The sequence below is a fragment of the Octopus sinensis genome, linkage group LG6 (genome assembly GCF_006345805.1).
Source record: "Octopus sinensis linkage group LG6, ASM634580v1, whole genome shotgun sequence".
NCBI classification, from domain to species: Eukaryota; Metazoa; Mollusca; class Cephalopoda; order Octopoda; family Octopodidae; genus Octopus; species Octopus sinensis.
Genome location: NC_043002.1, coordinates 56,837,620 through 56,863,846, shown reverse-complemented (window position 1 = coordinate 56,863,846; position 26,227 = coordinate 56,837,620). Strand labels below are relative to the sequence as shown.

The following is a 26,227-nucleotide window of genomic DNA, read 5'->3' as shown; positions in this document are numbered from 1 at the left end:
ATTTTGTCTTGGCATCTGTCTATTGCAATTGGTAAGAGAGAATGAGACCATTCCCAGTTGGTGTGAGCTGAGGAGTAAGAATTCTGCAGAATGATGATACACCTGAATAAGGGGACATGATAAAGAATTTTAAGCCCATAACACAGATTTAGAGATTTGGGTATAAAAGTGCTCGTCAAAAGGTTGGTGCTTGTTGTGGGTTATATAATCAGAGATGCATAAACTTGTGCAATCCCTAATAAATCTATTTGTGACCTCCTCCACTTTGTATGATAAATCAAGGAACAGGTTAGTACTAGATCTGGCTTTGATGGGGCCCTAATCAGTTTAGATCAGTGTGAAAGTAGATGGCATTTCAGCAAAACTATTTCCAGTCCTGTCTTTAGAGGCTGTTTAGTTACAATGTACAGCAGCATTTCAATGGTGGTCAGACTAAATGGTTATCTTTAGGAACCATTTCACATGGCACATTCAGTTAGCCATGGGTATCCTCTCCTGTCCCTTCTTCATGTTTCTATGCTAAAGCTGTTGTTGCAGAGGTTGAAGATTTTGAAGAGCATCCTGCTTGGCTGACATCACCATAATGGTGTCAGACATTGAAAATTATGAGGGGGTTGGCCCCAGGAAATTAGGGAAGCATACATTAACTGGAACAAGTTGGTGGGCTTGCAATTCATTAATGAGCAATGAAAATGAAAATTCATGCTGAGCATTGGCTTCTGCAACTGGGTCCAGAAGCCCATATTAAACTGGGAAAGGTTAGGTGGAAGTGTCTCACAAGTCCATTATTTTAGGGATGTTCTACCATCTGACTTTCATGTGTTGTCTCGAGAAACATGTAACCATACTGGACAGTATGCTCTTTCACTTCTTGTGGAAAGGGTAGAGCCTGTCTCTTTGATCCTGGTTCAAGTGCAGTCCAAGGCTACACATTTTGCATGTGCAATGTTGCTGGATACCTACCGCACTCTACTAGCTGGAGCATGTGGTCAGTGGACAGTCAACTGTGGCATTTTATAGAGGGAGAGTTAATGGAGGGTTAAAGGAGGGTATGTATAGTGATAGCCAGGGATAAATTCTGAGCATAAATGAGAACAGTCTGAGAGGTCTCTTGAGGAAGAGATTCAGACTGAAGAATGTGAATAATTTCCAAATGTCTTTGGCTTGACATTGCAACAGGACGACTTTGCCTGCTTGGGATAATCTCCACTGGTTTGATTGTTGAGCTGCCAACAACTAGACCTCTTTGTAATGTGCATAGGTTGATGAAATCATCAGACATTCATTTGTTCAGGATCTGTGCAATGGGTGCATGTTGGACAACCATTATATGTTGGATGGATCCAGTGATCAACTGAGTTATATTGTGAAGATTGACACGTTACTTTCCTTGTTGGTGGTTATGCTGAAGAAAGTTGTATAGTGAACACAGCTGAAAGGTTTTATGAAGATGTTTTTCCTCTCCAGACAAACTCTCACCAACTTCTTCATGGACCATTTGAAGAGAAAGGTGAGAGTAGAGAGAGAGAGGTGATGCTCTCCAGTAAATTTCAAGAAAGGTGGGTAAAGAAGGAGAAATTGATGTGGCTTAAACAGGCCTATTCTATATGGTTGTAGGCTGGTGACAAGACCTGGGAGATATGTCAAGGTAATTCGGCATTATATGTAGAATGTCCCTGAAACTTTCGATGTGACTGTTGTTGTATAGTTATTGCAATTTACTGAGATCTGTTTGTTTGTGTGATTTTATTATTACCATTGTTCATATCTCACCCTTTTACTTGATGTCAATAAATCCTCTCTGTTTCTTGTTTTCTTGTGTGTTTTGCTTTTGTTCCCAATGTCTTGGCCCCTTGTACACAATAAAAGGAATTATTATTATTACTATTATTAGGTGAGAGTGAGTGGCATAAATGACAAGAGTGAATGGAACCACTCTAAGCTTATGCCTATAGGTTGGAGTGGGTGCTTTCCTTTGGATCTCAGAATGATCTTGGGATTTGTGGGCTTCCCAGATTAACCCTAGACAGAGGTCCTCCAGTATGAAGAGGATTGCTTTATCATATTCATATACTATGACTACAGGTACTTCATTCATTTTTTTCTCTTTTCATCTGATATAAATGTCCACAATTAATGTAACTCTTTGTGGTTGTCCCTTAACTTTTGTCTTAGTGCCAAAGAAAAGAAATCATCATCACTATTATTATTATTATTATTATTTACTGCTTCTGGGTTGTATGCCACTTAATTCTTCGGCTCTTCAAGTTGAGAACAATAATTTGCTCTTATAGAGATTTGCTTTTTGATGATTTTTTTTCTATGTTATTCATCTTGTTGTGGAATCCAGGATCCTGGGGAGTAAGAGGGAGTGGGGAAACCCAAATATTCAAAGAAAACCATTTTTTTTTTGGGCTTCTTGCCCCCACTGGTGGGTCATACAGCTGAGCAAAAGAAAAAAAATTGTCTGAAAAAAAAAATCTATATACATGGCATCAATTTTGGTAGCCGGGTCACAGGAGAGTATAAAAAGAGGGAATACAAGCGACAAGGAAAGGAGGGAGGTTGCTACTGAAAGCCTTCTCACATCTTTCAATAAGGAACACCTCTTTTTCTTTCAGTTAACAACACACCCACCACCATCACCACCACCACTATGACGTTTGTGAAGATGAAATGATTATCATTGTTATTCCACAGGTTGGGTCAGAAGAACCGGTCAGACAGGTTAGGAATGGAGCTCTTAATCCAACCGAAACAGGAAAAGCTTGAAAAAACATCCGCAAACTGACTGAGCTGCCAAAATGGCAGAGAACAAAAGAAGGGAGACTGACCCACAACAACAACAGCACCACTAACAGTAACAACAACAACAACAACAACAGCAATTGAAACTCGAAATGACAACAGAACCTGCCACCACAAAAGCCTTCCAGCAGCACCCACACCCCTCTAGCAAACTTCAAACACACACACACACACACACTCTCTTTCTCGTTCACACACACACATACCTTCCAACCTCCTTCGGCCTGCACCTGATCATGTGATGAAATGGAGACAAAAGATCTGTTATAAAAGATTTTTGATGGGTGAAGAGAAAAAAAAATCAGAGGCAAAGGAAAAACATAGATAATAAATAAAAATCTGCCCCAAGCTGGAAGGTTTGATGTGCATACATCACCACATCCACCACCAACAACAACAACAACAACCAAAGTCATAACCACAACAACAGAAGTAACCAGAAAACACCACACAACAACAAGAGCAACCAACAGCCAAATTCACAAAACAAAACTGAAACATCTCTGCAACTCCACAGTGGGGAATAATTAATGAGGAATTCTCAGAAGACTTAGATTTCGGTCTGTGATGAAGCCCAGTATTTTGGCCAGAGCTTGACCCAGTTTCCATGACTGAGCTTACAACACTCCCTGCTGGACAGAACATTGGTTCATTGCAGGGTTACTAATTTCTGCAGCTGAGTGAACTGGAGTGTTTTGCTCAAGAACACAATACACTGCCTAGTCTGAGAATTGAAATCATGATCTTGCGATCATGAATTCAACACCCAAACCATTGGGCCACATGCTTTCACTTTCAAAAGAGAATGACCAAAAAAAAAATACAAAAAGAAGAGAGGGATTTGACAGAACAATATCAAATAAACATGAAAATGTCAACAGAATTTTACTGTACTGAAAAAGAAATTTCACAGGTAAACAGGGGAATTTTCCAGGACAGTGTGGACAAGAGCTCTTGAAAGGGGTTTCCAAGGAACAATCCTTCCCCACTGTATAACCAATCCTTCTACACAACCAGAATAAGTGACCTCCCTCGTTTCTTTTCTCTGGCCAACATAGCTATATTCACAGTAGGAAGTATAAATGCATGTAGCCTGGGGTTGGCTTGGAGGCCAGGTCAGCTTGGAAGCTCAATGAACTCAGGTCACTAGATAAAGATCCAGTAGCCACTGGCAAGATGAGAATTTCCAACACTGATAAACTCACAAAAATCTTTGATGATTACTAGGTATATGTATCTTTCGATTGATCTGGATCAGGTGGCAAGATAATAGTGTTGTTTCAGAAAGGTTTGAATCCTAAGGTACAAATGATCCGCAAACTGGGAGGGGCAACAAAGACAGGGCCTTCAGACTGGCAGCCATTTATGTCTCAATTGAGGCAAAGTGGCCAGATTTCTTCAGAAGTGCTTTTTGGATCACACTCTTTAGCGCAAGTGGAGAGTGGAACAGTGGAACATTTTCGACACATGTTGGGATTGTGTGAGACTAAATGAGAAAAGAGAGAGAGAGATGGACACATACAAACATCACTGTAATGGTGTAGGTCTCTACAGCTTATTTCTGTGACAGAGCTACAGTCCTCGGTCAAGCAAATAACAACACTGAGTGCCTGACATCTGGAATGTTGTTAGGTATTTATGGCCCTCCACCACTTGACCAATGCATCAGTGTTCAAATGCAGACTATTGGTGGAGAAGAGCAAAATTGTTTTGGATAACACTAGGCACCAGCAAGAATCAACTGGATGGTTTGTTCCAAAGAAGTTTCAGAAGTCCCTCGGCTGAACTTTTCCAATGAAACCATTTTGCTTACATATTCAGTGTTTAAGTATAACTGACTTGTGGAGTTTTGTTGCAGATCTGTGGTCACATTTTGGACGGATCCAGCAACTGGCCAAGTCTATTATGATGGTTGCCCTGTCACCCTTCCTTCGGCCAGTCAGGGCAGCAGTTTTTCTCTGTCTGGTAGCTTTGGTAAAAGAGGTTGAGTGGGTGATATGACTGAAAGGATTGAGAATAGATACTCTCCTCTTTGGCCAAGCTTTCAAAGACTTTTCAAATTCCATTTAAAGGGAGGAATATGGGGCGGAGAGGGTAAGGCTGGGAAGGAAGGCAAGCTGGAGAGGAAGGCGAGGCTGGAGAGGAAGGTGTGTTGCCTTTCAGTATATTTGATGAAAATTGGGTGAGAGTGGCAAGTATGGCTTGACTGTATGGGCCTGTTTTCAACATGTGTATGTAGACCAAAGAATGTGGTTGGGAGAGGGTGTTTCCCTTGATAGTCAGGGTAATCCTAGATCTATGGGGTTCCTTGATTAACCCTAGGCAGCAGTCCTCCTTTTGGGGCATTACCATATTTTGTATATTTTCCTTTCATTTCATTTCGTTTATGTAGACCCTTACACTTGTCTCCTCATCCGTCGCCCTTGTGGCAATAATAAAGAAATTATTAATCATCATCATTATTAATATTATTATTATTATTATTATTATCATTGTTCTAATCATCATAACTCTTTATTCGTGAGAAAAGAGAAAGATACCTGTCTGTTTGCTTATTCGTTTTTTAATATATTTTGTTGTTTTGTGATTTTGTTTTTTAAGTTCCAAATTGAAATTTTAATACCAAATTTTTTTTTTCCCCCTAAAATTCACTTCTTCCTCAATTCAGAGAAAATTTGTCCTTCATTCAAAAAAAAAAAATTGTTCAGTTTTATGTTTTTTTTTAAATTTCAGCATTTTCTGTTCAAAATTATGAGATAATGGGAAAAAAAAAAAGAAAAACCCTTCCAACTTTTTTTCTACCCAATTATTCGCTAAGAGATCATGCTAGGTGGAGTGGTGCCATGACCCGGTGGCACCTGAGCAGCACCACTTATGTCTTTTCTCTGGGAATTGTCTGATTGCTTAACTGCAAAAACAGTGGAGTTTTGGGCTGCAGCAGTTACATGTCCTACCTGATGTGCGTTTGGAAACGTCACTTGCAGCGACTGCGTTTTTAGCTTATTATTACCAACTTGTTTTGTTATTACCTTGCTCCCGCTACTTGACTTGATATGCGTGTGTGATGACAGTATTTGTTGCTGTTGACTGCCGCCAGTTTTACTGTTATTTTTGTTACCTGCTGTTATAGTGTGCAATGCTGATGTAGCTGGTGTGGCTAATGTTGGCGATGAAGTCGATGACTTTGGATTGTTATTGTTATTATTATTACTGCTGTTGCCCCTGCCTGTCACAACACTACCCCCACTGTTGTTGCTTGACGTCTGAGCTTTGCTGCCACCGGCTGATGAAGAAGATGAGGTTGCTGAGTGACGAGCTTTGCTGCTGTGGACATTAGCAGCTTGATTCGACTTGTGTGGTCGATGGCTTGAGCCCTGAGCCCCGTGGCGAAGGTTGGTTGAACTTTTATCTGTGAATAGAGGAAACAACAAAGATTATTTCAGTCGCAAAACTTTCCGAGATTCTCAGATTTTAACTGTCATCATTTGACAACTGCTTCTCCATGCTTACAACCAACTTTGGTCTATCATCTTCGATGGATGGGAGGTAACAAACTTGAGGAGGGGAAGAAGAAGAAGAAGAAGGGATGATTACAAAAGACATTAAAAAAAAGGACCCTTTGTGATAAAATAATGACTAGAGATAAAAAGTTTGATGAGAAACTGCTAAATTGGTGCAGATTGCTACTTACCAGAGGGGGACGGTATTATTCCATTGAGTAAAGGAGATGATGCAGTGATTTGGGGACTCACTGAACCCTACAGAAAAAAAATAAGGAGAAAAAAATTAGATAAAATTGAAAACTTACAATTTTGACACAAAAAAAAAATAAATGAAGAAAAAGAAAAGACAGCCCCAAGGAGAGCAAAACTTGTCACTGTATTTATTACGTACTGAATGTTAGATAAAAACCACGACTTCAAACATATGTTGAACCCTGGAGGTCAGCTATCAGAGATGAGAGAGTCCATTTTAATTTAAAGTGAGATTGGAAGTTTGAACAATTAAAAGATACGTATGTGTGAAGGTTTGTGCCTTCTAATCTTGATGATATCCTGCATTAAACCATTATTTCTTCCACAAAATTAACGTACCTCCACCCCTGTTCTTTCAACTACTAAACAATACCATTGCAAATGTGCTCCACCCTTTTCATTCTCACTAAAGTATTTACTAGCTCCCAGCATAAACATTCCTTTCAAGATGAAACAAAATGGAAAAGGTGTCTTCCAATTTTTGCTACTACCATTGGGATCTACACCGAGATCTGCATATGCAGTCGGCTTCACCTGGGCTCGTGTAAACATGGCACTAATTTCCATGATAGAATGTAAAAGCAATAAAAAAGAAAACATTTGAAGACAACCAGACAAGAAGCACTTTGATCTCTCAAGCAATAACAAATACATTATTTACATTTGACGAATATTTGTCCTCATTTTGTTTGTTGTTAACACAAAGTTTCGGCTGATATACCCTCCAGCCTTCATGAAGTGTCTTGGGGAAATTTCGAACCAGGGTTCTCATTCTTAAGGTATTTTTTGATGTTATTATTATTATTATTATTATCATTATTATTATTGTTATTATTATTAAGGTCACTGCCTGGAATTGAACTCAGAATCTTAGGGCTAGTAGCCCACACTCTTAACCACTACACCATTTGCCCGCTCTTAACCACTATACCATATGCCCATGGGCATATGGCGTAGTGGTTAAGAGCACAGGCTACTAACCCCAAGATTCTGAGTTCAATTCCAGGCAGTGACCTGAATAATAATAACAACATCGAAAAATACCTTAGGAATGAGAACCCAAGTTCGAAATTTCCCCAAGACACCTGATAAAGGCTGGAGGGTATATCAGCGGAAACACTGTTAACAACAAACAAGATGAAGACAAATATCCGTCAAATGTAAATAATGTACATAATTCCTCATCTCTTAAATATAGAACTAAATAACAAATACATTTATATTATTTTCCCCCAACAAAATTCTAAACAAATTACTCTAATTGTAATCTTGATAAAATTGTTTAGCATCAAAAATAAATTAGAAAAAAGAAAGGGAGGGGGATTTTTTGTCAAGTTTAACCCTTTCAATACCAACCTGGCTGAAACAGGCTCTGGCTCCATCATGCAAATGCCTTGTTTTCATAAGTTTTAAGTTAAAAATCTTCCACCAAACCTTAGTCACAATTTATGTTCCTAATACTAGCTGAATGATAACTAAGTTATTTCAATAGATTCTTTGTTATATTTAAAGTAATTGAAAGAAACACAGCTCAAAATACAGTAACGAATGGGTTAATGCAACTAAGTGAAGTATGTGTGTGTGTGTGTGGGGGGGGGGACACACAAACCATTTGAATAATGGTAAAAATAAAGCAAAAATTTATCATATATCAGGAAGTTAACCAACAACAGACAAACAAGATTTGAACTCACAACTTCTGATATTTCATGACAGATAAGTAAAATGGTTGCAAGCCAGTCTGATTTACAAGAAACTCATTCACTATAGTACATTGCTCATTGCCTATAATAATTAAATATAATATTAATTCTAAATATTTCATTCATAAAAAAAGAACACACATATATATATTTACTCTGAGTGTTAACCAGGCTACTACTGGTTTCATGTTGAGAGAAATCTCTCAACAATTATCGAGCCTTCCACATAGAACATTGGCAATTGTAGAGAGAGAGGGAGTGTGTGTGTGTGTATATATATATATATATATATATATATATATATATATATAGCAAAGAGTAATTCTGAAATTTAAATGAATGTTTCCTCATAATAAAATAGTAAAGTATTATTCATGAAACTACCTCGTTAAGCTGGAAGTCAGAATTGTAATCTCAAAACAGATTTTCTTTCAGCCTCTGGGAGCAGTTTTATGATTGTAAACAAGACTCAAAGCTTTGTTCAACTTGTGAACTGGGAATTTAGATGTGTAGTGGGTTTTCACTGCAGTCATTGCTAAACCACTGAATAAAATTGTCCTGGTTGTTTCACCTTCACCTTTTCGTTACCATATTTGTGTTGAAAAACACTGTCTTTGTTTCAATTCATTTTGAGAAAAAAATGGTGAATTTCATAAAATAACTTTTGTCACCATGAATTTGGTGTTTGGAACATAAATTAACATGAAATTTTGATAGAAGATCATTTTAAAACTGGAAGTTAGAATCACAGAATGACAGATGGTCTCAGACAATAAGTTGGTGTCTAGAATTAAATATTGTTCTGTTTCTCTTGTAGATGTACAAACATTATTTACATTTGACGGATATTTGTCCTCATCTTGTTTGTTGTTAACACAGCTTTTCGGCTGGTTTACCCTCCAGCCTTCATCAGGTGTCTTAGAGAAATTTTAAACATGGGTTCTCATTCCTAAGGTATTTTTTGATATTGTTGTTGTTATTATTACTATTATTATTATTATTATTATTCAGGTCACTGCTTGGAATCGAACTCAGAATCTTGGGGTTAGTAGCCCTTGCTCTTAACCACTATGCCATATGCCCGTGGGTATAATAATAATAATAATAATAATAATAATATCGGAATATATCTTAAGAATGAGAACCCAGGTTCAAAATTTCCCCAAGACACCTTATGAAGGCTGGAGGGCATATCAGCCGAAATGTTGTGTTAACAACAAACAAGATGAGGACAAATATCCGTCAAATGTAAATAATGTACATAATTCCTCATCTCTTAAATATAGAATTTATGTACAAACATTGGCCGGAAGAAGTGATCTGTAGCAATTCAAACCTGTCCTGCTTGTTTTTACTAGTTTTCACTAATCCCAAAGCATGAATATCACAGCAGAAGAGTTGCATAAATGCACCAGGGTGACATAGTTTCAATCCTAGGTTTAGCATAAATATTTCACTCTTGCTAACTTAAACTTGCATAGTTTGGTAATTAATAACATAATAAAAGTACTAGTTATATACCGAAACAGATTCAATCAAAAAGAAGTTTAATTTGTACCAAGTTCAAAGAAATCTAATAATAAAGATACTCTTTGCCCTATACAAAAGAAATCTTGTAAGAAATTGTAGCAAAGTTCCTGCTCAATGTTTTCAGATTTTCCCAGCTTGGGGCTACAATCTACCATACTGCTGTAAAAGGCGTTGTGTCACCATAAAAAACATTAACATCTATGTGAATATGGCTCAACCAATCAGAACTGGCTGATTTATTATAGTTGATGCAGTGAACTTCAAAAGAAATATGCAAGGTTTTCTGCTAAGTAACTTGAATGAATGTTCTCGAAACCTTTCCTTACAGTAATAAAAAGCTGGTGCATCTCCCCTCAGACTAGAGCCACTCAGCAGTGCACATGGTACAAATATGACTTTGCTCAATGAATTGGTCTTTCACTTTGCCTTACCTAATATACTTATGCCATATGCAACAAAAGACAACAACCTTCAGCTGTAATGTCAGACCATGCACACATTGATTATATGCAGTGGTTTCAACTCTTTCTAATGACTCCATCTTCAAAGACTATGAATTACTTTCATAATATTACCTTGTGTATTGTATTACAGAAGCTTCCAAACTATTTTGCTTACCATTTCATTATCTCAAATTCATTCTTTTTATCTTTTATCTTTTACTTGTTTCAGACATTATACTGTGGCCATGCTGGAACACCACCTTGTAGAACTTTTAGTTGAAAGAATCAACCCCAGTGCATATTTTTTTCTAAAGCCTAGTACTTATTTTATCAGTCTCTTTTACAGAACCACTAGGTTACAGGGACATAAACACACCAGCAGCAGTGGTACACACACACACACACATACATACATGGCAGGCTTCTTTCAGTTTCCATTTACCAGATCCACTCACAAGGTTTTGGTCAGCCAGAAGCTATGTTAGAAGACCCTTACCCAGGGTGGCACACAGTGGGACTGAACCCAGAACCATGAGGTTTAGAAGCAAGCTTCTTACCACACAACCATGTCTGCACCTATTGTGAATATTTATGATGCAAGTTAAAAAAAACACATGAAAAATCAAATGCATAGTTTCTTCCCATGCAGCAGCCGACCTAATATTGTGAACTCACAACAAAGAATTAATTATTAAAATCTCACACTATGAACAAAATTGAATACAGAAACCAGTAATAAAGCAAAAGAAAGGACAAAACGATCGAGATGGGCAGGAAAACCATTGTTATTTCCAGTCTGAATGTGATAGGCGAGGAGAGTGAAATGTCCAAGATGTGTGAGAGGCTGGGTAAGATGTCTGGGATTATGCTTCTCTGAAGGGGTAGTCACATATACAATGGAAATGAAATGGTTGACGGTTTTTGAATAACTGGCCTTATTAGTCATAAGACGCAAGACAAACGAAAAAAAAAATTGCTTCCCAATCACATGGTTCTGGGTTCAGTCCTATTACGTGGCACCTTTGGCAAGTGTCTTCTACTATAGCCCCAGGCTACAAATGCTAAGCTATTTGTAACACCTTAAGGTCTCTCAAACTGTCAAAATTTGTTTTAAAAATGATGAAACTCGACTGCTTGGACTGCATCATCTTAAAGTATTTTTCAAACTCTTCTTACACAATATTACTCTCTATTGCCACATCATTTTAAATTTCTTCTTAACATTATCATGTTATAATGACACAATCTCTATAAGCAAGCAACAGTATTTTAATGACACAACTTTCGTACAAATTCTGAGTTATTAAGATAGAGTGCAGCAAAAAAAAAAAAAAATTCAAATTCACTATTTATGATGTTTCTACGATAAATAGTGTAATACATTAGTCTAAACCATAATGGTAAAGAAAGAAAAAGGACGGGAAGAAACGGTAAAACATTAATGTCATGTAGACATTGTTAGCACCTGGCTAACGTTATTGGCTGCATAAAATATGGGAGGTTTTTTTGCCTTGCCTTGTAATTAAGATGTAGGTTTTGTTTGAAATGTATCAAAATGGAATTGCCTAATTATTTAATTTACAATTAATTGCAAATTGTTATTGTAATTAATTTTAAGTAACTGACATTTTATTTTGAGACGAAACCGTTTAATATAAAGTGATAATTAATAATTCATTACAAGAGCCAGCCAATAGCAAACCTGAATAAATTCTATTCATTATGTGAAGAATATCATGTGTTATTTTATGAAAAGTACTTTTGATTCATTTGTCAGTTGTTTTTTTATTTATTTTGATGACTTAAATTGGTGCTGAATGATAAAATCTTTTTGTTTCACACAGGGTACCATACTAAAAATATTATTTAGTATTTGTCTTCCAAGGTACTTTGTGACCCTGTTGGTGCTGGTACCATGGAAAAAAGGCTGGTGATGGTGCCACATAAAAAGGACTGATGATGGTGCCATGTAAAAATCACCCACTACACTCTGTAAAGTGGTTGGCATTAGGAATGGCATCTAGCTGTAGAAACCATGCCAAAACAGACTGGAACCTGGTGCAGCTCCTGTAGATTTGTCCAGCTGATGCCAGTATGGAAAAAGGATGTTTAAAATGATGATGATGAGAGAGAGAGAGAGAGAGAGAGACTAGAAGCATCCATTTAAAACAGCTACAGAACACAAATTAAGTAGATACTTGTAAGTATTAGAGGAATAGATTTTATTCTCTCTCTCTAATCAATACATAAGCTTGAAAACTAAAAGGGTTATGATAGAAGTTTCAGGAATAAAAGAAAGGAGGAAATCTATCAAAAAAGGCAGAAATAGATTTAACATTGGCACAGCAGCAAATCATACTGGACTGTAGACAAGTAAAGGAGATGTTTCACAGTCTTAAAGTTTGACAAGAATTCTTGGCTGTATTAGAAGGAAATGGAAGGTTTTAGAGCTGCAGAAACAACACAGCAAAATTTAGCAACAGTTCATGACTCTGCTGAATAAAAAGTGACTTTAATTCAAGATGCTACAAAATCAGGAGGTTTTAAAAATGAACAACTTCAATTTACACTTTGGGGCAAACTGCCAATTCTTATCTGATTCAAATATGTCTCCCTTTTCAAACAATTTCTAAAGAAAAATCAATACATTTCAGTTTCATCGGGGAAGAAAATATCTTCTTCCACGGTTTATTTTATCATTTTGGTAACTCAACATCATTTTATGTCCCCTTTCTAGGTTGGTATGGGTTGGAACAGTTCATCAGGATCTGACACTTAGAAGGGACTGTGTCGTGCCCCAATGTCTTAGTTTTGGTTGCTATAGCTGGAAGCCTTTCTTAACATCAATCACTATACACAGTATGAATTAGGAGCATTTCTTTCATACACCAGCACTAGAGAGTTTGTCATGTCTCCAGCAATACTGAACAGTTCTGTCAAACCTGCATTATTTCTATACAATTTGCCAAACCCCTCCTTTACAAAGTGTGCAGCATGTATTTTTTTCACAGAGTACTAGTGAGGTTGTTTTGTGACTCCTGAAGCTAAAAAGTTCCAAGGATCAAAGGAAGAGAGGAAGGGAAGGGAAATAAGGCTGTGTGAGTAACAGGGTAGACACTGTGAGGGGAGGGAGCAGGGAATGGAAAGGGTGGTGGTAGTGTCAAGGGTTAGTGAGGAGGATAGGAACAGAATAATAAAAGTGATAGGGTAGGTTGAACAGGAGAACCCAGTGCTACCCCACGTTATAAGGGTGAATATGAGTGGAGAGTATAGGAGGAGAGAGCATAAAAGGGGTAGGTCAGAGAGAAAAAGAGGTTGGAGGTGTCATAGAGATGGTGAAGCAGAGGATGAACAGTGAAAGCATCATAGAAGCTGTGGGGAGGGGGGCATCAAGAGCGAGGTGGAGAGGAGTGGGTGAATGTCCCAGTCACTAACCACCCCCTTTTAAAGCACTCTTTCTGCCATGGCTACCAAAGTGAGTGGAATATGTTACCAATTGTTGTGGCCCCTTGTCAAAATATCGATTGTTTCTTTATTAGTTGTGCCCAAACCCCAAAATGGATGTAACTTTTTAAGTAAGAAATACTGCAAAAGACTTTAAAAAAGGCTCGAAGCTGAACTCTCAGAGGCAAAAAATGACTCTTTTATACAAACCTCATCCATCTTATCTGTTACTCTTTCCATTACCGTCCTCTCACAATAAATCAGTTGTGTGTATATATATATATATATATTCAAACAAGTATTTTCTATATGTATACAGATACATGTGAAGATGTGGCCTATGGCATTCATGATCACAAGATTGTGGTTTCAATTCCCCAACCTGATATTATGTTGCATTCCTGTGCAAAACACTTCATTCCATGTTACTTCAGCCCACTGAGCAGTTAAATGAGTTCCAGCAATACTTGGGAAGTTAACCCTGTGATGGACTAGCATCCCATTCAGGGGGAGTGTGGTAATCTCATTCACTTATATATCATGGAAACCAGGTTAAGTTCCATCTTTATTACTCCTAAGGATCATGACAGACCTAAGTAAGTAATACATATATGAATACATTAAAATACACATGAAGCATTTGTGTTTAACAGGTATTGGGGATTGACCTCAAAGCTTTTCAGTGAGGCTTCAAGGACACACTGAAAGCCTCAATGAAGGGCTTTGGGATCAGCCCCTGGGAAACACAAGCACAAGACTGCCCTGCCTGGCAAAGTTGCGCTAACAGAGGTGCTACCACCTACAAACAGAACAGAATTACAAAGGCACAAAGAAAATGCAAACTACACAAGTCCAAAGCCAACCCCTTGCCTTCAGTCCCAACAGACCACAAGTGCCCAACCTGCAGGGCCTTCCAAGTATCCATCGGACTGATTGGCCACAGGTGGACACATTGTGTCCAGTCTTCTATGTGATGTCCTTGGTCATTGTCAATGATGACAGGGCAAACTAAAAACACACACACACATTAATTTTTACAAGGAAAAGGTTGACAGTGACTTTGAAGTTTTGGCATACTTGTCATCAGGACTGATGACAATGAATGAGTGAAAACTTTCCTTGTAAAAATTAATAAATATCTACTCTACTAAAAAGTACTGTGTCATCCTTCCATCTCATGTTAGATTCTTCTTTAATATACAATCTACCATAAAAGCAAATACTGTAAATCCTCAAGTATAGTCCGCCCTTGAGTATAATACCCAGGGGATTTTTAGGGGGCTGTACTTCTGAAAAACCTAAACCTTGTGTATAATACGCACCCCTTCTCTAACTTGAGTCAAGGAGGTCTATATAATGTCCTTGGTTTGTAAAAATATATACGGTAACGTCCTTTATTATTATTGTATATATAACATAATGCAAACGTGTAGCTTTTTTGTGCATTTTGTTTGCAGAAAATAAAGAAATAACTGTAATAACAGTAATAATGTTTAATAAATGTTGCTTACTGCAAGTTATGGATGATTCTTTTATGACTTCATTGCTTTCAGGCTTAGCTTAAGGTATTTTCGCACCCAACATCACAAAATGCGTCTGAATAAATATTGCCAGACAACAAATAGGGACTCGGACATTGCTTAGAAAATATTTTTCATTTTTAACCTCGTGTATAGTACGCACTAGGGATTTTGACCTTTAAATTGTGGGGGGAAAATGCGGATTATACTCGAGGATCTAAGGTATTGATAAACACACACAACACTTGGATACATGAGCTTGAAGCGACCCTGCAACCTGCCAGGTTTTATCAAACCGTTCAACCCATACCAGCATGGAAATGGGGTGCTCAATGATGATGATACATAGAAATATTATATATCATCATCCTCATCATCATTTAAAGTCCATCTTCCATGCTGGGAATGGGTTGAAGGATTTGTAAGGAGCTGGTAAGCTAGAGGATTTAGCCAAGTTCCAACTCTCTGCTTTGGCATAGTTTTTATGGCTGGATGCCCTTCCTAACATCAACCACTTTGCAGAGTGGATTGAGTACTTTTTACACACACACAAGATACATATTATAAATAGTTTCTCTTTCACCTGTTTCAGTCATTATACATACATCATGACTGATGTATGTATAATGATGTATGTATCATCATCATCATCATTCCAGCAGCCAGTTTCTATGCCTGAATGGATCAGATGAGGTTTGATGAAGGTTTTACTACAGTCGGATGCCCTTACCCAGGTAATATTTCCATCTTGACTACAAATGTTTCTCCATAGATATGATCATCATGTGATGTCAGGACAAGGACACACACACGAGTCTACTTTCAGTTTCCATCTACCGTATCTACTCACAAGGCTTTGGTAGACCCAGGACTACAGTGGACAATACTTGTCTTCAGATGCTACACAGTGGGACTGAACAGGAGACAACATGTCTCAGAAGCAAGCTTCTCAATCACACAGCTCCATCTACCTCTATGCAGATATCATCAAACACATCATCACTGTTTCACATCTGTTGCTCCATGCCAGGATCAGTTGGATGGTTCAACATGATCCAACTTGCCCAAGGGCTGTGTTGCCCTCCAATGTCTGCTTTGGCATGGTGTCTATGGATGGATGTCCTTCCTTCTGCCACCCACTTTACAAAAGCACACCGGATGCTTTTTACATGGCAAAGGCTCCAGTGAGGTCAATAAGTAACCCTTTAAGACACTTTCCCCATCCTATTTTAGCAACTATATTTGCAGAGAATCCTCTCCCACAGCTAATTTCGTCACCTATGAGTTAGATAAATTACCTACAACCTTAAAGGAGCCTCCTGGACATATGTTTGTTGTCCCTGTGCATCGAAGTCCACTTTCTCTGTTAATCTTCCAGTGATTCTATGGCGTGTATTGTGTATCCATGGTTTGCACTAAATACACCATATGGAATTACTACTTACACCTTTCCTACAAATCAAAAAGAGTCATTTTCATGAATGGATAAACATATGGTTTGTTTCCCTGCTTACAAGGACTGTGGTATTTTCCAAATTAAACTCAAGGCCCTCCAATTCCAAGATTTGATTCCACACCAGGAATTTCTTTTCTAATTCTGCTACTTTTTCAGCTTTAACAACAAGGTCATCAGTATAGAGGAGTTCGAATGGAGAACTTGTTTTAAAATCTATTGATTTATATATATGGATAAGCATATACATATATAGAATGAGCCAGGTGTGTGTGTGTGTATGCTTATGTGAGTATGCATGTATGTGCGAATACACATGCATGCATATAAGTGTTCATCTGTGTATGTTTGTGTCATGTGATCTTGAGATCACATGACAGTCATAAATGAGTGTCCCTGCCATACAAACAGTGTTGTTTACTCCCAACACTCTGTAGAAAGCATTCCTAACCACGGGGAAAATATCTTGCTTGGAAACAGATGAGTGTTGGCAACAGGAAGGATATCAGTCTGTAGAAATTAACTCCATCTGACCCATGCCAGCATGGTAAAGTTGACATTAAATTGACGATGATACATATCTATATTCACAATATATACACACACACATTTACATAATATATAAGATATGTACAAATGCATACATAGCTACAGGTACACCACACATACAGATTCATATATAGGTTTGGTGATGAACTCAAAACACGAATATGTAAACTTTTTTTTTTCTTTTTTCACTAATAATAATTTGCAGAATTTACCAAGTGACTCAAGAGCAGGCATTTATCAAACTTTTGATGAGTGCCAATGAATGAAACTCCCAACCTCAAGTCTCTCTCTAACCTCTACTGATTATTAATAATAAACAAATACACTGATTTATCGGTGCAGGAGTAGCTGTGTGGTAAGAAGCTTGCTTCCCAACCACATGGTTCTGGGTTCAGTCCCACTGCATGGCAATTGGGTAAATGTCTATAGGTACAGGAGTGGCTGTGTGGTAATAAGCTTGCTTCCCAACCACATGGTTCCCGGTTCAGTCCCACTGCGTGGCACCTTGGGCATGTGTCTTCTACTATAGCCTCAGGTTGACAAAAGCCTTGCGAGAGGGTTGGCAGACATAAACTGAAAGAAGCCCATCAAATACATATGTATGTGTCTCCCCACCAATGCTGGTGTGTTTACATCCCCATAACTTAGTGGTTCGGCAAAAATACTAACAGAATTAGTATTAGGCTTACAAAGAGTAAGTTCTGGGGTCAATTTGTTCGACTAAAGATGGTGCTCCAGCATGGCCACAGTCAAATGACTGAAACAAGTAAAAGTATATATACATATACATTGTGTGTGTGTGTGTGTGTATACACACACACACACACACACACACAAATATACATAGACATAATCTCTTAAACTCTTCAACTCGTTTCAGCTTGAAAGCTGCCATCATGCTGGAATACCAATACATACATATATATAATAATATATATATATATATATATATATATACACACACACACACACACATATACAAATACAAACATACATATACACACATGGTTATCCAAAGAGTGAGTGTGTTTAAATGTACTTTCAAACCTGCATTTAACTCGACAGACTCTCTCGACACCATTAATCCCACTTTTCAAACTTAATATTTGTTGATTTTTCTCTCAGTTGAGCCTCTAATAATATTGATGACAGCAATAATTATTTCATTGAATTAAACATTTAACTGAAAGATTGTACATGATTGTCCTAACAGATTTCTTGAAATCAGTCTAAAGAAATGGGTTTTTAAACAGCTTTTACAATTTAGTAGATTTTTTTCATCACTATCCTGAAGATGAGACATATTTTGTTTCTTTTACTCTTTTATTTGCTTCAATCATTTGACTGTGGCCATGCTAGAGCATCATCTTTAGTTAAATGAATCAACCCCAGGACTTATTCCTTGTAAACCCAGTACTTATTTTACCAGTCTCTTTTGCCAAACTGTTAAGTTATGGGGGATGTAAACACACCAACACCAGTTGTCAAGTGATAGTGGGTGGACAAACATAGACACACAAATACATATATATATATATATATATATATATATATATATATATAAAATATTATTGAGACAAAACACATATTTTGCAAAACAAACAAGGAAAGACTTAATCAATACATAAAATTAATAAATAGTAAAAAATAAAAAGTAAAAAATTAATAAATAGTAAAAAATATTAAATTTTTTTAATTTTATTTTTTACTATTTATAAATTTTATGTATTGATTAAGTCTTTCCTGTGTTGTTTTGCAAAATAGTGGTTTTGTCTCAAATAATATTTTATTATATATATATATATATATATATATATATGTATTTGTGTGTCTATGTTTGTCCACCCACTATCACTTGACAACTGGTGTTGGTGTGTTTACATCCCCCATAACTTAACAGTCCTGTAAATTTGGATATATTCCCTAATAGTTTTATTATATATATATATATATATATTATATATTGTATACATGGTTACGGGTTCAGTCCCACTGTGTGGAATCTTGGGCAAATGTCTTCTACTATAGCCACAGGCCAACCAAAGCCTTGTGAGTGGATTTGGTAGACAGAAACTGAAAGAAGCCCGTCATATGTATATATATAAGTGTGTGTGTGTGTGTGTCTGTATTTGTGCCCCCAACATCGCTTGGCAACCGATGCTGGTGTGTTTACGTCCCTGTAACTTAGCAGTTCGGCAAATGAGACTGATAGAAAAAGTACTAGGCTTACAAAGAATAAGTCCTGGGGTCAATTTGCTCAACTAAAGGTGGTGCTCCAGCATGGCTGCAGTCAAATGACAAACAAGTAAAAGAATAAAAGAATATGTATATATATATATATATAGACACAACAGGCTTCTTTCAGTTTCCAGCTACTAAATCCACTCACAAGGCTTTGGTTGGCCCAAGGCTATAATAGCAGACACTTGCCCAAGGTGCCATGCAGTGGGACTGAACCCAGAACCATGTGGTTGGGAAGCAAGCTTCTTACCACACAGCCACACCTGCACTTATGCTTGCAGAATATTTTCTATCAGTGGTCACAGATAATAATTCTTTCTAATTTTGGTACTAGGCCTGCAAATTTGAGGGAATGAGGAAGTTGATTACATCAACCCTAGCGCTCAACTGGTACTTATTTTATCAACCCCTAAAAAGCCAAAGTCAACTTCAGCAGCATTTGAACTCCGAATGGAAAGGGCAAGAAGATATGCCACAAAGCATTTTGTCCAACATGCTAACAAACCTGCCAATTCACTACCTTTAATGTTTCTAATTTTGGTACCAGCCCAGCAGTTTTAGAAGAAGGAGGAATAACTGATTACATCAGCATCAATACTTGACTAATATTTTATTTTAGTGACCCCCTCTTCACACCAAAGGATGACCAGTAAAACTGACCACAGTTGGCCTTGAACTCAGAATGTACCAAGCCGAAACAAATGCCACTAAGCAGTTTTGTCTGATGTGTCAATGACTCTTGCCAATTCGTCACCGAATAGTAATAATAATATCATCGAGGATTAGCACTTTGACCTTTGATTGGTATCCTGGAGATAGAATATATTTTGTTTGTCAAGTACTTTCTACCAGACACTCTTTACTTACTTGTTTCAGTCATTTGACTGCGGCCATGCTGGAGCACCACCTTTTAGTCGAGCAAATCGACCCTAGGACTTATTCTTTGTAAGCCTAGTACTTATTCTATTGGTCTCTTTTGCCGAACCGCTATGTTACAGGGTCGTAAACACATCAGCATTGGTTGTCAAGCGATATTGGGGAGACAAACACACACACACATATATATATACATATATATGATGGGCTTCTTTCAGTTTCCGTCCACCAAATCCACTCACAAGGCTTTGGTCGGCTAGAGACTATAGTAGAAGACACTTGCCCAAGGTGCCACGCAGTGGGACTGAACCCGGAACCATGTGGTTGGTAAGCAAGCTACTTACCACATAGCCACTCCTGCGCCTACGAATAATAATAATAATGCTTTCAAAATTTTGCCGCTAGGGCAACAATTTTGGGGGAGGGGTTAAGTCGATTACATCAACCCCAGTGTGCAACTGGTACTTATTTTATTGACCCTGAAAGGATGAAAGGCAAAGTCGACTTCGGCGGAGTTTGAACTCAGAACAAGAAGAAAATGAAATGCCTCTAAGCATTTTGCCTGGCAGTGCTGACGATATAATAATAATAATAATAATAATTTGAACGAATCTTACTTCTCAGAATCTGGTCACTTTTCCCTACAATATATAATTTTTAATAATAAATTACTCCTGTATTGAAATGTGCAACTTATTGCTTGAGGTTTCTGGGTGAGACTTTGAACAACACATAAAGCAAACAACAAAATGATAATATCATGGAGGTTTTAAAATTTGCATTTGTAATCAAGACAATAATAACACTGCTTCTTTCTTTTGTATTAATCTAAGAGATGAATATCCTAGTGAAATGAAATCCTGACCCCAACTGAGTAGCACTTGTAGCATATACAGGTTGCTAAGCAATATGAAGGTCAGTGATCAAATTAAAACAGATCAGTGACAAAACAAGGTGAATGAAATAAAATATCAAAGAGTATTGATATTTCTATATAATGCAGCAAATAGTTGATCTACAACAAAATAAGTGAGATTCAACTTAAAGTAAGCTGTTGTCCCCATAATTATAGCTGTAGGATTACAAAAATATATTTTGATGTTTATCCTAATGAAACAGCTGTTGATCAAGACATATAAACTATTCATGAAACTTATGCATTTCTGCTTTTACCTCAAATATGTTGCTTTTCACAATTGTTTTAACTGATCATACATTACATATTTATCTTTATCTTCTACTTGTTTCAGTCATTGGACTGTGTCCATGCTGGGGCACTGCCTCAGAGAGATTTTAGTTGATCAACCCCAGTACTCTTTTTTTATTAAAACCTGTTACTTATTCTATCAGTCTCTTTTGTCAAACAAAGTTATATGGATGTAAACAAACCAACACCAGTTGTCAAGCAGTGGTAGGTAGTCATACAGATATATAGACATGCACATATACGTCAGTTTCTGTGTAACAAATTCACTCACAAGGCTTTGGTTGGACCAAGGTTATAGTAGATGACACTTGCCCAATGTGCTACACAGTGGAACTGAACTCAGAACCAGGATGTTGGGAAGCAAACTTTTACCACGAAGACACACCTGCACCTATGAATTTAAATTTTGAAGGTTATGCATCAATCCTCTAAATGGTGTTTTAACTTTTTAGCATTCAAACCGACCATATCCAGCCCAGATATCCCAACTGTTTTATGTTCAAACTGGCTAGATCCAGCCTCTCACACCTACCCTACAATATCATCCTAAAAATAAACAATCACATCATCAAAATGTCAAAGCTATGAGATAATGCGTGATTAATTCAAAATAATGTGTGTAACTAAAGATTAGATTTGACAGGGTAATGTGAATGCTGAAGGGTTTAATCTCTAGATTGATGCATTTGCCAATTAGAAGTAACAGCTTATCAGAGAAATACTGCATTATTATTCCTCTAGATTGTACCTGATATTGGTTTTTGCAAGTAAATGATGGTCCATCCAAGTAAAATAGGAATCAAAGGGGTCCATAGGTAAAAAATGGTTGAGAACAAGATTTAGACAAATCCTGTGTTTTGTGAACAACAGAGGAGCAATTTGACAATATTTTAATTTTGTATATTTTTCTCTTAACTTATTCTACTCCCTTCTCAACCCTGTTTATGAAATATTGGCTTTAAGTTAGTGACTCATTTATAATTGATTCTTTTATTTACTATTGGGTATATACTTGGTTCCAAGTTTAAGAAATTAAAGATATGAGTAACAGTTAAGCAATTTCTTATGTTCTCCCTCCCCTAAAAAATAATGTGAAACTTTATCAAACTAAACAACCCTGCTTTTCAATTAATTTTTCAATACACATTCTTTACAAACATCTTTTCTTTAAAACCTTTAGCATTCAAAGCAGCCATATCCAGCCTAAAATACTCTACCCCCCTCTATGTTCAAACCAGTCAGATCCACCATCTTACACCTACCCTACAATATCATTCCCAAAGTAAAGAGTCACATCACAGAAATCTCACAGCTATGAGATAATGCAGGACTAATTCAAAACAATGTGAATAAAATAAGCATTATACTTGACAAAGAAATCTGAATGCTAAAGGATTAGGAGCAATATCCAAGCCCTTATTCACAATTTTTTTTTCTCCATACAATGAACGAGGGACTAATTTTAATGCAAAAGGAGGCAAAATTATTTATCATTTCTCAGGCTGTTGAGGGGGAGCATTTACAAAATGAACAGCATTAATTTTTTTTCTTTCACTAATTAGCAACAAAAATCAATTAAAAATATCAGATTGAGTTGAGCATGATTAACATTTTTTTAATGTGAGGGATCAGGAAAGAAATATTAGGAGTCAGGGTGGTTTGTAAGGTAGGAGGGGAGTGGGGGATTAGTCCCTCTTCCACATTCGGGCCACATGTTATTTTCATAGAGAAGGGAGTTGGACATTATCAGAAAGACAAATGGGCGCAGTCAAGTAAATAAACAACAAAAACAACACTTATGAAAAATCAATTTACTGTTACTTGCAAACATCACTAAATATCCTCAGGAGAGATCTTTCAAGAATATATATATATAAAAAAAAAAAAAAAGAGAAAACTCTTTATATAAGAATCTTATTTTGTATATATTACAATTTATACATTTTTTCAGACCTATGTATTTTTTTGTTCCAGTTTTATTTTTTTCAAATTTTTTTTATTATTATTATTATTTGGTATTTCAAGAAATGTGAACACATTCATCCATCCGTTTATCACGAAATACCAGCAATATAAACATACTGCCCCAATCAGTAGCGCAAAGGCTATCTGATGAAAATGTGTAATGTATTCAAAATTTGACACATGAAAAATAATAGTTCATTTTGGAAAATGACTTGAGCATTTTTTTGTTTTTGTAAAAAGGTGCCAATTATATGAGCGGCAAGAACCTTAGGATGAAGAAGGAATGGTGGAAGTAACAGGTTTTGTCATATCTGAAGAGTTTTTTTTTTTTGTTTTGTTTTGTTTCTTCTTTCTCTTTTTTTTCTTTCATTTTGTATTATTTTTTTCATTTATTATTTTTAAAACTTTTTGTATCAAGCAACAACAGCCACACACCATGTCTGCAGCTCAGTGGATTTCTCATGCAGAGTTATCTTCCCCTCAGTCAGTAATAAAAGTGTTTCAAATTTATGTCCTCAAGTCCCGGACACAGGACGTCGTTGTTTACATTTGGAAATTACCTGGAAACAATGCTGCGTGTTTGGTGTGTTGTTTGTGTATGTTGAGGTGTAGCATGTCGGCATTTAATGGGTCGGGGTGGGGGTACATAGAATTGTGGAGGGGCAGGCGGGTGTAAAGACAGAGGGAGATAATAAAAATGACACCAATGTCAAAAAATAAACTCTGAAATGACTTGGCCATAATATCCCAAATGGATTAACACAGAAACCGAATTTTTTTTTTCAGAAATAAACTCTTAGAAATCATTGCACAGCTGCCAATTAGACTATCGTTGAATTTCAGAGCAAATTTAGAGACAATATTGGTGAGTGACCATAATAAGGGGGTGGAAGGGACAGAGGGGATTGGGAGAAAAAAAAATAACTAGCCCAAAGAGATAAAAAACAATGGTATTAATATTTAATGGGATATTAAACAATACCTGTAACGCCACCAAATCTTTGTCTTTATATATATTTTTTAATCATTTTTTTTTTTTACTTTCCCTTGGAATGAAGAAATAAATTAAAAGGAAATGTCCTGAAAAAGGTCATGTTGCTTGCCACAGGTTTCGAACGCTACATGATGACATATATCAAAATAACATATTTAGCTGTCTTGTAATTTCTTTTGGATTAAAATGGCTGACATATTTTTGCATTATTATCATTATAATTATTATTATTATATTTTTAAAATTTGAATGTCACGCATGATAGAATTTCACTGGGTTTATTACTAAAGGAATAACTTTGTTAGTTATGTAAATATTAGAAAAAAAAAATTACACTAGACATGACTTTATTTAGACTTTGCCAGGCTAACCTGACCATTTTACTTGTCGGTACAAATTATTAGGTTTAACCTATACATGCCCACCACTCCCAACAATACAGAAATGGAGTCAATACCCATGATACAAAATTTACATTATACTATTAACAGCCAGTAAAATTCCCATCTGAACTTACAACAATAATTTAGTAACTGAGTAGCTTGATGTAATTAATGGGTTAACGATGTAATTGAAAGAGGGCAGTGAAATAGTGCTGCTAAACAATCAGACAATTACACACACAAGTTTCATTAAATACCCAACTGTGTTCAAAAGTTATTTTTTTGATTTTGGACTTTTTGCATGTTCTAAGTTTTGCTTTTTTTAACCATTAGCTTAGGAATAATCAAATTCCTAAATTCATATTCAACGTTTCGAAATTTTCAGAGTTTAAGAAACTAACACAAATGTCAAATATATTTAATTCCTGAAACCAAAACTGAGAAAGTCTGGAAACATCGAATATGAATTTAGGAAATTTATTGTTCCAAACAGTAAAGAAGAAAAAAGAAAATAAAAAACATCTAAAACCTTGAATGCAGTCATGTATTTAAAACATACACACACAGACACACATACTTATATACATATCATATATATATATACATATACATATATATATATATATATATATATATATGTATATACACACATATACATTTACACCATTGTATACTCATACACATTCATATACAGCTTTCTTTTTCTCTCTCTCATAAATACACACACACACACATAAATATACACATTATATATCACATTTAGTGAACCATAAGAAATGTTGGGTACAGGCATCCAACAGGCCAATCACTGGTTCACAGCATTTCTGGTGGCGAGATTGACAAGGAAGAGAGTGCCTCATACTTGGTGCAGAACAACTGTTGCAAGAAACTCCAAACAAAAAGTACTGCTGCTTATTTATAATCTTTACTGCCACACACACACACACACACACAGAAAACATGACTCCTCTAATTTTATCTATTTTCATCAAGACCTTTCTTGTTTTCCAATATTTTTGTACAAGGCCCTTGTTATTCCTTTGGAAAAGTTCCTAAATCGATATTTTGAAAACTTTCTCAGCTACATCTTCAGGATGGTGAGTGCAACAGACTCTTTTGCTGTAGACATCTGTGACTTATTGTAGACTTTATTGGCAGAATTTAAATAGTTAGATATATCAACTGTTACATGTTCATGCTATGTGTGTGACATGCACATTATTTGTGGACACGCTTTGTGTTATCCATTGCAGTTTATTTGTTGTGGGTAATTCTGTTCAGTATGGACATGTCCACTAATGTTTTCCTATCTAGATTTTAGGTTTTCCTTTTGTGCTTCATGGCTTTGTAAATACA

The 26,227-nt window shown here is 36.5% G+C and overlaps 1 protein-coding gene across 1 annotated transcript in view; it reads right to left on the bottom strand.

Moving 5' to 3' along the window:
- Window positions 1-2,328: 2,328 nt before the first annotated feature.
- LOC115213239 (uncharacterized serine-rich protein C215.13) overlaps window positions 2,329-26,227 on the bottom strand; it is a 45,513-nt gene continuing 21,614 nt past the window's right edge. The window contains exons 5-6 of the mRNA XM_029782174.2: window positions 6,500-6,566; window positions 2,329-6,217 (exon numbers count right to left, since the gene is read on the bottom strand). Coding sequence (XP_029638034.2) covers window positions 5,622-6,217; window positions 6,500-6,566 — 663 coding nt within the window. The 3' untranslated portion in view covers window positions 2,329-5,621. The remainder of the gene's footprint in view (window positions 6,218-6,499; window positions 6,567-26,227) is intronic.